This window comes from Urtica dioica, chromosome 4, assembly GCF_054948205.1.
Source record: "Urtica dioica subsp. dioica isolate 48M chromosome 4, U.dioica_male_clone48M_v1_H2, whole genome shotgun sequence".
Taxonomy (NCBI): domain Eukaryota; kingdom Viridiplantae; phylum Streptophyta; class Magnoliopsida; order Rosales; family Urticaceae; genus Urtica; species Urtica dioica.
The window spans coordinates 7,549,740-7,566,140 of NC_142759.1; the positions used below are offsets into that span (position 1 = coordinate 7,549,740).

General features: G+C 41.9%; 1 protein-coding gene across 2 annotated transcripts; it reads right to left on the reverse strand.

The window, feature by feature from the left end:
- Positions 1-11,105: 11,105 nt before the first annotated feature.
- LOC149399935 (protein NDL1-like) lies at positions 11,106-15,987 on the reverse strand. Of its 2 annotated transcripts, none has more exons than XM_089611870.1 (11): positions 15,726-15,987; positions 13,990-14,089; positions 13,761-13,858; positions 13,515-13,603; positions 13,328-13,388; positions 13,150-13,236; positions 12,983-13,060; positions 12,833-12,889; positions 12,654-12,709; positions 12,408-12,543; positions 11,106-11,886 (listed from the first exon to the last, which is right to left on the reverse strand). In XM_089611870.1, the coding sequence occupies exons 1-11, from the start codon at positions 15,783-15,785 to the stop codon at positions 11,665-11,667; spliced, it is 1,044 nt and encodes a 347-aa protein (XP_089467996.1). In that variant the 5' UTR covers positions 15,786-15,987; the 3' UTR covers positions 11,106-11,664. The 2 variants fall into 2 exon arrangements, with proteins under 2 accessions (XP_089467996.1, XP_089467997.1); XM_089611871.1 differs by having other exon boundaries at positions 13,515-13,614; positions 15,726-15,972.
- Positions 15,988-16,401: the final 414 nt, after the last annotated feature.

Below are 16,401 nucleotides of genomic sequence, written 5' to 3' on the forward strand. Positions count from 1 at the left end.
GAGGAGGCTGATATAGTGGAGGTCCACAACGCGACTGACCCGATGCCAAAGGAAGCCTCTCATAGAGAGTGAAGCTAATGTTTTAAAATAGGTAAAGCAGAGCTATCAGTGAAAAATTACGTACTTTCATAAACATTTTTTTTTTCTTTTAATGGTTGAAGGAATGTATTGCTTGGGTTCTTTTTTTTTTTCTTCTTTAAATTTGTTCTTGTTTTTTTTTTTTTTTGAAAACGTGGACGGCACCACGGAAAATGACATAAAAACCCTCACTTAGGAGGCGGAGGAAAACCGTGGTTACATGAAACACGACAAGTCATTCAAAACCTCACGCATAGCACATGGTGGGACAAGCCCCAACCATCGCGAATCCGAATCAAAATTAAGAGCGTACTTGGCCATATTATGCGCCGCCTTATTACAAGAGCGAGAGATAAAATTAATATCTAAATTAGAAAAAGCTAGACTTCTAACCTTGATATCTTCCAAAATCGTGCCAAGCTCCGTAGTCGGGGGAGTTTTGCGTTCAATAGCCCGGACCACCTCAAGGCAATCGGAGTGCACCGAGAGACAACGGAAGCCAAGTTCCTCCGCCAAACGGAGACCTCCAAGAATCGCATAGGCCTCCGCAAGGGAGGGAGAGAAACCGGTGTTTCTAACCAAGATCTCTGAAGCAATAACCCGTCCTTGGTGGTCGCGAAGGATACAACCCGTACCGAACCTTCCAAGCGTCGGGTCGATTGCAGCGTCCACACACAAGTGCACAGTGCCGGGTTTCGGGGGCTGCCATTTAGGGTCCGGCTGCGAGTGATTCCCGTCACAGGGATGGCCCCTCCCGTTGACCGCTCGGAACTCCGAGAGAAAGTTTCCCGCCCACTCCACCGTATCACCTACGGCCCACTCGCCACGCCCGGCCATGCCATTGTTCCTGACGTTCCAAACTTCCCAAACCAAAACCACAAAAAATTCCAAGTTACTAACCTCAAAATTCTCCATGATATTGATGAAGGTCGAGGTGGCGTCGTCCCCTTTAATGTCCTTGACAAGATCGTTGAAGCTAGTAATCTCCCATATTCTTCGGACTTTACGGCACCCCCATAAAGCGTGCGTGACCGTTTCCGGCCCTCCGAAACATCTCGGGCAGCGATCGTCTTGGGTAATCTTCCTCCGTGCGAGATTCGCCAAAGCCGGGATCCATCCTCTACAGATTCTCCAAGTAAAAAGTTTGATCTTCGGCGGGATAGCGAGCTTCCAAAGGGTTTTCCACCATTTCCCGGTCGTGCCCGGGGCAGAGGGGGAGGCGTGGGCGAGAGAGGTCAAGGCCAACCGGTATCCACTTCTTACCGTGTATTCACCATCGGGGGAGAAATGCCACCGGATTTTATCATGAGTTCCTTCGTCACTAACCGGGATGGCAAGGATAGCTTTTGCATCATCTTCGTCAAACATCGCTCGGACCAAGGCTTCATTCCACTCGCCGCCGTTAAGCTTAAGTTCCGCCACTCTCATGTTGTCGGGGATAAGGTAGGCTTCGGAAAGCACGGAATTGTGAGCCCGGGGGATCCAACGATCCTTCATAACCAACGCCGTCTCACCGTTGCCAATCCTCCATCTCGCCCCCTTCACGATAAGCTTTTTCCCCCACATCAAGCTTCGCCAAATAGAGGACCCATTCGACTTGCAGGTGGCATCAAGGATGTTTCCGTTGGGGAAATAGCTTGCGCGAAAGACTTTTTCCACGAGGCTGCCCTTATTTCTCTCAAGTCTCCACACATGCTTGGCGATAAGGGCTTGGTTGAACCGCTCCAAGTCCCGGAATCCTAACCCACCTTCATCTTTATGGATCGTCAACTCCTCTCACTTGCACCAATGAATTTTCTTCTCGTTTTCTTTACTACCCCACCAAAATTTGGCGATAATTTTGTGGATATCCTTGATAAGGGTCTTCGGGAGTTGGAAGCAACTAGCAACGTACCCGGGGATGGCTTGGAGGACCGCTTTGATCAGGACCTCGCGACCGGCGTGAGAGAACCAAAGGCCTCTCCAAGAGCTCAACTTCTTCCAAACACGCTCCCGGATAAAAGCAAAAAGTTCACACTTCTTCCGACCCGAGAACGTAGGCAACCCGAGATATTTTTTATGGCATTCGGTGATCGCGACTCCAAGACTCTCGGCGATCAAGGTCTTCGCAGCCTCCGGAACGGATTGACCAAAGCACACATCGGATTTCGAGAAGTTGACGACTTGACCCGAGGCTAAGGCATACGTGGCAAGGCACCGACCCACTTCTTCACACTCACCAACATTAGCCCGAAAGAAAATGAGACTATCATCGGCGAAGAGAAGGTGCGAGACCCGAAGGTCCCCTCTTCCGAATCTCACCCCGTTGATGAGGCCCCGTCTTTCCTTTTCCATAAGAAGCCGTGAGAGTCCTTCGGCACAAAAGAGGAAAAGGAAAGGGGAGAGGGGATCCCCTTGACGAAGGCCGCGCTCCGGAATGAGGGACCCTTGGACCGATCCGTTGATGTTGAAGGTGAAACGGACCGATGACACACACCTCATTATAATATCCACCCACCTCGGGTCGAACCCCAATTTCAACATAATCGCCTCGATAAACGTCCACTCCACCCGGTCATACGCTTTCGCCATATCAATCTTCAAAGCGGCGAAGTCGCCGTTACCGAACCTCCCTCTCTTCATAGTGTGAATGCCTTCGAAACACACCATAATATTGTCAAAGATTTGCCGTCCTCCCACAAACGCCCCTTGGTTCTCCGAGATAATATCTCCCATAAAAACCTTCAAACGAGAGACAAGGCATTTTGAGATAATTTTATAAATAACATTGCAAAGACTTATCGGACGAAATTCATTCACCTTAGTCGGCTTATCCACTTTAGGGATAAGAGTGATGATGGTCTCGTTGAGCTCGGAGATGGGGTCGCCATTGTTGAGCACTCCGAGGCACAAGTTGGTTACACGGCCACCAACAAGTCTCCAATTCTTTTGGTAAAAGACGGCCGGGAAACCATCACTCCCGGGTGCTTTAATGGGATCCATCGAGAAAAGGGCAGCTTTGATCTCCTCCTCAACGAAGGGGCCAAGGAGGAGGTGGTTCATCTCCGGGGTAACCCTCGGCTCCACTCCGGCGAGGGCAAAGTCGATGCTAGTCGGCTCGGGCGAAGAGGAGCGGAAGATCTCTCTAAAATAGTCATTGATCACCGTCTCGCACGCCGAGTCCCCTTCCCTCCACACCCCGTCCTTGTCGTAGAGCCCCCGGATCTTGTTCCTTTTTTTCCTCGCCGTAGCCTTTCGATGGAAGAGTTTTGAGTTTCTATCCCCACTCTTCATCCAATCCATCCTACTCCGTTGTCGCCAATAAATCTCGTCCTTCTCGACTAGCCCATCAAGGATTTGTTCTTGTTAGAGTTCACTGTTTTCTTTGTGATTCCATTTCACTGCTGTAACAGTTCGTCTTGCTCTGTATTTCCTATGATTGAAGTCTACATGTTATGTCTTGCACTGTTATATAATTCTATTATAGTATTATCTCTTTAAATTATATTATACTTTGTTGGAATGTGGTTAATAAATTTTATTTATTATCATGTGGATGGCTGATTTGTGGCAACAAGTTGAGTGGGTCCCACTCATCGGAATTGAATAATTCCAAGTGATACGGATTCCTCGTAACGAGGGCTATAAAATCGAATATTTGTTTGCCAAAATCGGACCTAAGATGAATGAGAAATTGATGCTCAAAGTAGGCTAAAGAAACACAATTGTTGTTGTGTTGTGGAAGTGAAAACCCAAGAGTCCCACATTGGTTGGGGATGTGTGTTGTGGTAGTGTTTATATACTATCCTCTCTCTTTAGTGGTCAAGCAAGTGCAAGAGAGGAGAGTGTGGGTGGGTTATCTCTTAACCCCTCGCGCGCGCACACACACACACACACGCGCGCCGCCGCCGCCGCCGAGCCGAGCCGGGCCGGGCCGGGCCGGGCTCGGGCTCGGGCTCGGGTTTCGGGTTTCGGGTTTCGGGTTTCGGGAATTGTCTCGGTCTCGGGCTTTCTTTTTACTACAAATTTCACTTCTTATTGATTTAATTCCTCAAGATGCGCGTTATGGTTGGGAATTAAACACCGTGCATCAATGCTGTTGGAAGATTAACGTCGTGCGTTAATGGCCTCATTAGGAGCGAACGTTGGTGGATTAACGTTGGCTTGTAACCGAGCGTTAATGGCCTCATTAGGAGCATTAAACCTGGACGTTTTGATGGGTGATTCAAATTCGCTGCCTTGGCCTATATAAGAGGTCCTAAGCTCTCATTCAGTCGCACTTGATTCCAGATTTTCCCCACTGTTCCCGATTCTCTCTTGCTCCCAGAAAATTTCCTTTGTCTTGGTGATAGTATTCTCGCAGGTTCTAGTTCGCCGAGAGAGTCAAGTGGTTGGTGCTCACCTTGCCTCTGACGTCGTTGTATCCTGGGAGGCTTTCGCTCACGATTTCCAGCACCTGTGGGAGAGCGATAAAAAGCTTCAAGGAAACCGTCAAACGGGCCTCGACGTTTCCGATCTTTTATTTTGTGTTTTCTCCGGTTCTTAGTTCAAAGGTGTAACCGGGTTTTGTACTTTATTTTACGTGTACTTTTCTTGCATGCGATTTGTCTTTTATCCGTCTATATCAATATTATTTGTAATATTGCCGCTAACAATCTTGAAGCTTTTTATCCGAGAAGACAGGTTGCGTGGAGAAAGGGATATATTTTTTTTTAATATTCTGGGTTTTTTTTCCAGACTTGTTTCCGATTTGTTTTTCGGATTTGTTTTGAATTTACTGACTTGTGAATTTTCTTTTGTAGAAAATATGTCTAACGTGAACGACAACGACTCGATGAATGTTGGAGGGAACGTTGGAGACAACCCCTCCGTGGTGAACACCCCGCCAACCCTTATCAACATCGGCCAAATCCCTGTGACCTTGGGACAAAGCTCGATGGCGGCTACGGCCGGGAACGGACCCGCGGGTCTTGTTCAACCTATGGCGGGTTTGGGCCTTGATGGTTCAAACGTGGGCGTGGCTCGAGGGCCTCCCACGGTGATGCCGGCCGAGAGGCCTGGGAAGTTTGACGGACTCAACTTCAAAAGGTGGCAACAAAAGATGGTTTTCTTTTTGACAACCATCGGACTTGCACGGTTTTTAACCGAAGATCCTCCGGCCACTCCTCGAGAGGGTGAAGCCGACCCACAAGTGCTTCGGGCCTATGTGGGGTGGAACGAATCCGACTATCTTTGTCGAAACCACGTGTTGAATTGTCTCGCCGACTCTTTATACAACGTGTATAGCTCTAAAGTATCTTCTAAAGAGCTATGGGATTCGTTGGATCGCAAGTACAAAACCGAGGATGCGGGCTCAAAGAAGTATATTGTGGGTCGTTTCCTTGAGTACAAGATGGTGGACACAAAGACCGTTGTGAGTCAAGTCCAAGAGCTTCAACTCATTTTCCATGAGATTCAAGCCGAGGGAATGACCATTAGCGAGTCTTTCCAAGTTGCCTCCGTGATAGAGAAGTTACCACCTGGGTGGAAGGAGTTCAAGAACTACCTTAAGCACAAGCGAAAGGAGATGAGTCTTGAGGACTTGGTTGTTCGCCTCCGAATCGAAGAAGACAACCGAGGATCCGATAGGAGACTTAGAACCGTCTCCGAGCGAGCTAACGTCGTCGAACATGGCGAGAACTCGAAGGGGAAGAAGCCCGCCCAAAAGCTTGGAGTCAAGAGTGGGACGTTCAAGAAGAAGGGCCAACAAAAGATTGTTGGTAAATGCTACAATTGCAACAAGGTCGGTCACCGAGCGGTCGATTGTAGAAAGCCGAAGAAGAACAAGGAGGCCAATGTTGTGGAGGATGATAATGACCTCCTCGTTGCTGTGGTCTCCGAGGTCAACATGGTTGACTCTAACCCGAAGGAGTGGTGGCTGGACACTGGAGCAACCCGCCACATCTGCACTGATAAGAATTCCTTCTCCACCCTCGAGCTACCTGGAGATGGAGAGAGGTTGTTTATGGGCAACTCTGCCACCTCTGAAGTCAAGGGGGAAGGTGAAGTCTTCTTGAAGATGACCTCTGGGAAGGAACTGAAGCTCACTAAGGTGCTCTACGTGCCTGATATGAGGAAGAATCTGATTTCTGGGACTGTGCTGGATAACCATGGGTTTAGGATGGTTTTAGAGTCTCAAAAGCTTGTATTGTCTAAGAATGGTATGTATGTGGGCAAGGGCTATGTCAAGAATGGCATGGTCAAAATGAATGTAATGGCCATCAAGGCAAAAGATATTAATAAAGCTTCTTCTTCCTCTTATATGATTGTGTCGTCTAATTTATGGCATGGTAGACTAGGTCATGTGAATTATGACACACTGAGAAAATTGATTAATTTGGAGTGTATTCCAAAGTTTAATATTGACTCAAATCATAAATGTGAAATTTGTGTTGAAGCCAAATTAACAAGAACATCCTTTCATAGTATTGAAAGAAGTAATGAACCTCTCGATTTAATCCATACCGATTTATGTGATTTAAAGTTCATGCCCACGAGAGGTGGTAATAAATATTTTGTGACTTTTATTGACGATTGTACAAAATATTGTTACGTATATTTGCTTAAAAGCAAAGATGAAGCAATTGAGAAATTTGTCATATACAAATTGGAAGTTGAGAATCAACTCAATAAGAAGATTAAGAAAGTGCGAAGTGATCGAGGAGGTGAATATGTTGAACCATTTGGTACTTTTTGTGCACAACATGGAATTATTCACGAAGTCACTCCACCTTATTCTCCTCAATCAAATGGCGTTGCCGAACGTAAGAATCGCACTCTCAAGGAGATGATGAATGCAATGTTGTTAAGTTCTGGGTTACCCCAAGAAATGTGGGGGGAAGCGATCTTGTCTGCAAATTATCTTCTGAACAAGATACCCCGAAAGAAGGAGGATAAGTCTCCGTCTGAGCTATTTATAGGAAAGAGACCTTCCTATAAATATTTGCGAATGTGGGGGTGCTTGGCCAAAGTAATGGCTCCCGCTCCTAAGAAAATGAAGATAGGACCAAAAACTGTAGATTGTATCTTCATTGGGTATGCACACCATAGTAATGCATATAGATTCCTTGTGTACGACTCGAAAAACCCCGATATACACAATGATTCGATTATGGAATCTAAAAATGCTTCGTTCTTTGAACATGTATTTCCTTATAAGTCTAAGGAAGATGAACCAAGTTCATCAAACCATTCTCTTGAGGATATTGAGGAAATAACTCAAGATAATGATGAAGAGTCCGAAGAAGAGATAGAGTCTGCAGGACTTAGACGAAGTAAGCGAGCAAGGGTGGAAAAATCATTTGGTTCTGATTATTTCACCTATATGTTGGAGGGTCCACCTCTAAATTATAAAGAGGCCGTGAATTCTGTGGAGGGTCACTTATGGAAAGAAGCCATAAGAAGTGAAATAGACTCGATCATGCAAAACCACACTTGGGAGTTGGTTGATCTTCCTCCTGGAAGTAAAACACTTGGATCTAGGTGGATCTTTACGAGGAAGATGAAAGTCGATGGCTCAATTGATAAATACAAAGCACGACTGGTAATCAAAGGGTATAAACAACAAGAGGGTGTTGATTACTTTGATACTTATTCTCCCGTGACGAGAATAACTTCTATTAGATTGATAATTGCCGTTGCTGCATTACGCAATCTTGAAATTCATCAAATGGATGTAAAAACAGCATTTCTTAATGGGGATCTCGAAGAAGAGATCTATATGAATCAACCTGAGGGTTGTATTGCACCTGGACAAGAAAAGAAAGTCTGTAAACTTGTCAAGTCGCTTTATGGCCTTAAACAAGCCCCAAAGCAATGGCATGAGAAATTTGACAACGTCATGATGTCAAATGGATTTAAGATCAACGAGTGTGACAAATGTGTGTACATTAAAACCACTGAACATGGGTATGTGATTCTGTGTTTATATGTAGATGACATGCTCATAGTGGGAAGTAATGATCGTATGGTACAATCCACAAAAGATATATTGAACTCAAGGTTCGATATGAAAGATCTGGGAATTGCTGATGTAATTCTGGGGATCAAAATTACCCGAACACCCAATGGGATTGTACTGGATCAAACACACTACGTTGATAAAATTCTAGACAAGTTTGGGAATAACGATTCTGGAGTCTCGAGAACTCCCATAGACATTAGTCAACACTTGTCTAAGAATAAAGGTGAAAGCATCTCTCAAATTGAATATGCTAGAGTGATAGGCAGTCTCATGTACTTGATGAGTTGCACGAGACCGGATTTAGCCTACACCGTGAGTAGACTAGCTCGTTATACGAGTAATCCAAGTGCTGAACACTGGAAAGCAATCGTAAGAGTATTGAGATATCTACGATTCACTCGTGATTATGGTCTACACTATACGAGATATCCCGAGGTAATTGAAGGTTACACTGATGCAAGTTGGATATCTGATATTCAAGATTCAAAGGCCACGAGTGGTTATGTATTCACTCTGGGAGGTGCAGCCATATCTTGGAAATCCTCCAAACAAACTGTGATAACGAGATCCACGATGGAATCTGAGTTTGTTGCATTGGATAAATGTGGGGAAGAAGCCGAATGGCTAAGGAACTTTGTGGAGGATATTCCTAATTGGACAAAACCGATGCCTGCAATATGTGTATATTGTGATAACCAATCTGCTATTGGTAGGGCACATAGTGTGATGTATAATGGTAAGTCTAGACATATCCGTCGACGACATAATACCATTAGACAACTTCTCTCATCTGGGATCATTAGTATTGACTATATTAGGTCCAAAGAGAACATTGCGGATCCGCTAACCAAAGGGTTAAATAGGGACCAAGTAGAGAAGACAACCAAAGGAATGGGGCTAAAGCCCATGGCAAATAAAGCCAAGGCAAAGGAAACCCAACCATGATGACTGGAGATCCCAAGATCTTGGTTCAAAGGGACAACCTAATTGTCAATGGCTTTGTGAGGTCACTGTGGGGGAAAACCCCTAATCCTATTCCTAAGTATTAAACAGTGACTCCCGTACGAGGTTAAGCTTAGAGCTTTTAATGATTCTGTGAAATCGGATCGTTGAGATTCCGAATGAGCAATGCGGGATTACTCTTAATAAAAGAATCACCTATGTGAGAGAGAAGTGGGGCCGCTTCAAAGGAGAATTAATTGGGCTTAATTCTTTAGAAACTCTTGCAGAACCAGGCTGATGTTCAGGGCCAAAATGAACATAACCATGAGAACAGAACCTGTGTCAGGGAGATATCAGTGGGGGATATGTTTATCGTTTATGCAAAACGGCTAACAGTTCAAGGACAACGTGTCTACTGAGTAGTCAGTAAAGATGGCATATCTTACCGAGGGAAGGTTCAAAGGCTTTGCCTACCTATCCTATACTGGTATTGACCGTAGAATCTATCACCACATCGAGTCGTGTCTTTATAATTGTCGTCTCAATTTCATTCATGTGGGGGATTGTTGGAATGTGGTTAATAAATTTTATTTATTATCATGTGGATGGCTGATTTGTGGCAACAAGTTGAGTGGGTCCCACTCATCGGAATTGAATAATTCCAAGTGATACGGATTCCTCGTAACGAGGGCTATAAAATCGAATATTTGTTTGCCAAAATCGGACCTAAGATGAATGAGAAATTGATGCTCAAAGTAGGCTAAAGAAACACAATTGTTGTTGTGTTGTGGAAGTGAAAACCCAAGAGTCCCACATTGGTTGGGGATGTGTGTTGTGGTAGTGTTTATATACTATCCTCTCTCTTTAGTGGTCAAGCAAGTGCAAGAGAGGAGAGTGTGGGTGGGTTATCTCTTAACCCCTCGCGCGCGCACACACACACACACACGCGCGCCGCCGCCGCCGCCGAGCCGAGCCGGGCCGGGCCGGGCCGGGCTCGGGCTCGGGCTCGGGTTTCGGGTTTCGGGTTTCGGGTTTCGGGTTTCGGGTTTCGGGAATTGTCTCGGTCTCGGGCTTTCTTTTTACTACAAATTTCACTTCTTATTGATTTAATTCCTCAAGATGCGCGTTATGGTTGGGAATTAAACACCGTGCATCAATGCTGTTGGAAGATTAACGTCGTGCGTTAATGGCCTCATTAGGAGCGAACGTTGGTGGATTAACGTTGGCTTGTAACCGAGCGTTAATGGCCTCATTAGGAGCATTAAACCTGGACGTTTTGATGGGTGATTCAAATTCGCTGCCTTGGCCTATATAAGAGGTCCTAAGCTCTCATTCAGTCGCACTTGATTCCAGATTTTCCCCACTGTTCCCGATTCTCTCTTGCTCCCAGAAAATTTCCTTTGTCTTGGTGATAGTATTCTCGCAGGTTCTAGTTCGCCGAGAGAGTCAAGTGGTTGGTGCTCACCTTGCCTCTGACGTCGTTGTATCCTGGGAGGCTTTCGCTCACGATTTCCAGCACCTGTGGGAGAGCGATAAAAAGCTTCAAGGAAACCGTCAAACGGGCCTCGACGTTTCCGATCTTTTATTTTGTGTTTTCTCCGGTTCTTAGTTCAAAGGTGTAACCGGGTTTTGTACTTTATTTTACGTGTACTTTTCTTGCATGCGATTTGTCTTTTATCCGTCTATATCAATATTATTTGTAATATTGCCGCTAACATACTTTTCCCTGTAGTTGTAGGGACTATAATCCATGTATGTTTTCATGTCTAATCCAGTTTTTCTTTCTTAAAGAGGTGTTAAATTCTTTAAATTTAGAAGTAAATCCGAGACAAAAGCCCATAAAATTCTTGGTCAACATGATGGGAACAGATATCAGTCATAACTAACTCGTATTAAAGCGTCTCAAAAAACGTACATGACGTTCACCAATAACAAAATAGAACAATAATTGCAGATAAATCAAAATCGATTTTGCTGTCAAAGCCTCATAGGTCCACCGGATTAGATTACAAGACACCAGAGCAATAACTTAGTATTCAGTCTTAATTATAATTACTAAGTGCCAACTAAACATATAGAATAAAAAGAAGTTGACCACTTATAAATCCTCGATGGCAAACAAACTATGACGCTTTTCCTTAGATATGTGCCACCGAAAGTAATCCACATGACAGCTCATAAAATGCATTTACATATAATAGACAATTCTGTATGTACTACGTATATAATAATATACATGAACAGAAACTTGATTGAATGTGGAGAAAGGGATCTTTAAATAATGGGGTAAAGTTTTTTTTCTCTTATTGATTGCTCGTCATCATCATAAACAAATTTCTCAGTCCATTTTTTTTTTTTTTTTTTATTTATAAATTACAGACAACCCGGCCGATTCCTTTTCATGACTGACTACAAATAATGAATGTAAGCTTTTTCTCCCTAAAAGTTTAACATATTTATAAACCTTAAATATCCTCATACTTTTTTTTTTTTTTTTTTTTTTTTTTATCTACAAACAACCCCTCCTCCAACAGCAGCTTCTAACCCTTTTTCAAATAAACAAAAAAATCGAAGAACAATGGAATAAAAAATGACATAATTTTTTCTTCTTTCTTTCTTTGGAATTACAAGTATTTGCATTTTTCTACCTGTATACCGCGCCGTTAATCGCTGAGCGAAACGCGGGTCTTTATGGGTTTGAGCTTCAGCCCCATGCTTTCGGGAGAGAGAAGCTCGGGGGAGATACACGACGGGCTGAGCGGGCTTCTCGGGCTGTCGCTGAAGTGGGACGGTCTGTAAAGACCATAGCCCATGAAGAAATACTCCATTGGTATCAGCATCGCATGTGGTTGCTCCTCTGTCACCATTGAGCCACAAGCCTGGACCTGTACAAGACATCACAATCTCTGTTAATTTTTTTTATTTATTTCTTACATAAGAAGCAAACCTGTATAAAATAAAAAAAATAAAAAACAAAAATGGAGAGGAAATCTCAGACTGGTAGGAAAACCAGAACGAAATTACAAACCTAAGTGGCACTAGCATGGTCCCTAACTAAACAAATAAGGGGAATCGTTCAAAATACAGGAATTACGAGTGTCAAATTCCACAACAAGACCCCCAAAATTGTCTTTACAGCCTTGCGGCTCTTGAGGTTCTTTCCAGGACGTCTTTGTGAGTCTGGAATCTGTTGAAGCAGTGATCCCAAATGCAAAAAAAGGGTGGCTTCTAATCTTCCACGACGTTCTAACAAACGCTTCTATCAGGCAGCCCTTCCCATAGGTACACGGAATTCGGAGATTCCAAAAGCCAAAGACTCGCTCACTCTCTCGGGATAATTTAAATAAATAATTGACATTCAATTTACTAGCACAATTGGGGTATTTTTTTTTTCAACCAAACATACCTCCACTAGGGCACTGAATCTTTTGTCTAATTTTGCAGTCATGTGAAGAGCCTCGGAGTGGAAAGGAGAGCCATCCCCAACAAAAATAAGTGTCCGGCATCTTAACCTCTTTAAACCATCGGTAATGTCATGTCTCCTGCGATTATGCAATGAAGTTAAACATAAAAATAAAAACTTACCAAGACGTGGAAAAGTTATTCAAAATAGAAATCTGCAAAGAGTGAAAAACTGATGCTATCTTATTACCGGTTAATTGTTTGAAGAAACCGAAAAACATTAATGCTCTGCCTCTCTTCCAGCAACTGAAGAAAGAAAAATGACATTGAGATTAGAGAAGAGACACATATAAGGTCTATTACGAACTGAAAAGACTCTTTAAGGATTGGAGTGAAAGAAAATATATAAATTCAAGATTAAGAACCAACTTTTCTACATGCTTGAACTATATCCGACTCTGGCACTTCTGCACTGCCTCGAACCTCCTATTCACGACAAACAGCATTTTATTTTCGAGATGACTTATAAAAAAAACGAGGAAATAAACAAAACAAAGATTGGTAATTCAGGAGTGATACCTTACTGAAATACCGTTGAAGCAAGCAATCTTTCAATACACCACACATGCCATAGAAATATAGCAAATTCGACATCACCTGAGCAGAATAAAATGAAATAGTTAGATTTTTAAAAACTGCTTCAGGAATAAATAGAAGTTAACCGTAGAAAAGAAATAAAATAAAACCTTATTGTAAATCCATTCGGTCCAAGAAGGTGCCCTACATAAAGGAGACACTAGTATCAAACCTACGACACGTTCTCTATATTTTGTCTGCAACACCGAAAAAAAAAACATCTTGATCAGTAAAACATATGCCAAAATCAGAACAACGTATGATCAGAGAGTCCCAGAATAAACTTACGGCAAAGAGGGTGAGAACATAGGCACCCGCGGTCACTCCCATACACATAACCGCACCAAGCCTGGAGGACATAAGCATGAAACCGTTTAAAAAATAGTATGAACATATTAAGACATTTTAATTATCTGGCACATTTCTATTGCACATCAATTGACCAATTCATCAAACTCAATGTCAAATGATTTACCCAAAGAAGTTGAGAACTTCGACAATCTGGTCCGCTAAATCATCAACGGAAGGCATAGGATCATCGGGGCAAATTGGAGCAGCTCCTAACTGCAAAGACTCTTACAGATGTGCCAAAAAAAACGATCCAAGTTAATAACAGTGTTGAGTTAAGAAGCAAATCATGCAAAATATACAGAAACATATATATATATATATATATATATATATATATGCACGTTCAAACCAGGAAAAAAAGCTAGCTGACCTCGTGACCGGGAGGGCTGATGTGGTATATACAGAAGTTGTGAAGCAGCAGAGAAGCCGCTTCGGGACAGAAGAATAATCCTTGGAAGCATGACATATCTGCTCATCATATTACACAATAGACAAGGATAAGTTTCGTAAAAAGAGCACACGGTACTTAAAGGAGCACCGTGATAGAGAAAAATGTTATAAAATAAGATTCGAGGAAACGAATACACAAGGTCACTTACGATTTAGAGCTAAATCTGGGTAAGTGATAAGTGCCGGCTTTTCTTGATCCCCATAGACGATTACGGACACATTGCCACGGCCAGTTTTTATTACATGTTCCTGAGGAATATAGATGTTCGTGAGTAACAAATAGAAAAAGGAGATAGCTTAACAAGAAAGCACAGATACACGTCAAATGAATCGCAAATGAGTGTACTATACTTTTGGAACTCAATCCTACCATGGAATTTGAAACCATCTATAGTTCTCTAATTCACTTCTGTAGTCAAAGTATCCACATGGTTCGACAGTTATGTGTAATATTATAAGGGTTATTATAGCCTTGATAATACAAAGGTATTGGACCGTATTCCAAGCCTGCAAGTAAGGTCTTAAAGATGCAATGGAACTTCCCATGTGCATTAACCTTCCTTTTAGGCAGACTAAAAATAACTAACCATTATATTTTTCATATCACTTTTTGGGAAAGATGGATGAAACAAATACGTAATTCCAAATTTCAATTATTGCCTTATTTTCGCTCTTTATTTTGAGAGAGAGAGAGAGAGAGAGATTGTGACACTTTAAAAAAAGAGAGGCATGGAAATCACCGTTAAAAAAGACATTGACTTTTAACTGATAAAAATGGCCAATAAAAAAGAAACAGATGGTAAAGAGTAAGTAACAGTTAGAGGAGTCTAAAAATGTAAAAAACAAGAATATAACTAATGAAGGAAAGAATATTTTGATTTGGTCTATCCTCAAACACTTAACTTCCTAATAGGTCCAGCAGAGATTCCGATTTGTTAGCCATAACGAGAATCATACACACGAAGCAAAGCATTACAGAATTTCCACAAAGGAGGAAGAAAAAAAAGACAGACCAAAATTTATCAATAATGAAAACAGAAAGAAAAAACATCACCATTTTAAAACACACAATAAGCACCTAAAACAAAAACAAAAAAAACAAAAAAAACAAAAACAAAAACAAAAACAAAAAAAAATAACGAGTTAAAAAGAAAATTATTAAAAAATGTTTTTCCTTTCTGCCACATAAGAAAAACGCAACATATAATAAAAAATACATTTTGAGGGTTTGCAAAAGAAACAGAATAACAATCATAAATTGTGATTTAAGAACTATATTATAGGAGGGAAATTGAGTTTTAATGACCGGAAAACAAATTGCAAAAAGACTGGAATAACTGTCTATAAGGCTTCAAACATAACCAGAAAGCTTGCATATCTCTGCAATGTTTGAATGGGAATTATAACCCCACAAATTTGCAAACAGCGCGTTCACAGATCTGGCATTACCATGTATTCCAATTTCCTAACTTACACAGATTAAAACATCGACGAATCAATTCAAACATCTTTTTTTTTTGGGAAACGCACAAATGCCCCAAAAAAATTAGTCATGATTGTACAACCAAAACCCAATTGATCGACTCTGCACTTCCGTTTCATTCAACTGGATTCTCAGTCCTCTTAATAACTCTCAAATTCCCAATTTAATCTGAATTGAGTTTTCAAGAATCAACAATTCAACTCAATGGGAAAAATACAAACATGTATAATTATTGTAGGAAAAAGTCAATCTTCCCATGAATCTTTACCTCTGGCAACAGCAAAACACAACAAACTCTAAAATTTTAAAGCCTCGGAAAACAAAAACTAAAAGCACAGAAGCAAAAACTAGCTCACAGAAAATAAAAATGAAATTAAATTTATAAACAAAAACAAAACCTACTTTTCCACCGAGATAGATCGTTTCCATGTCAATGGAAACGAAATCGTTCGATTCAGCCATGGCCGTATGCCCGTATCTATCTCTCTCTCCCTCCCTCTGTCTCTCTTTCTCGGCTCTCTCCCCCGAGAAAAAGCTTGGCCTGAGCTTGTATTGCTTAAATATGAAGCGATTTCTCTCTCTAGAAAAGTCTCTCTCTCTCTCTCTCTCTCTCTAAAAATAATAAGCAGAGAGGTTTACAACCACCGACGCAGTCAGAGCGACTATTTGTAAACTAACTTTTTAACCGCCGTTTATAAGCCTTGTATATATTACGTCGTTTTTTCAAGTGCGATACGGTGTCGTTTATCGCTAGGGATTTGCTTTGGTTTCATTTTCACCATAAAAATATGGGATTCAATTTTATCTCGTTTTGGGATCCGAAATTTGGACCCGGATCATGATTGATTAGTGGCACGGCTTTTGGTATCCTTTTTTGGGGTTTTTGACTAAAAAAGTGCTCGTTGTTGTTGGCGTGCCAATGTGTACACTTGTCATTGGATGCTCTTTTAGTGGGTCCCATTAACGTCTTTTTTTTAATATTAAAATTAATATTATTGTAGTTTGTGCGGACGACGGAGACGGACTGATAACAATTTTATTAGTGTATTTTTTTAATATGATTTTTTTTTTTCAAGTA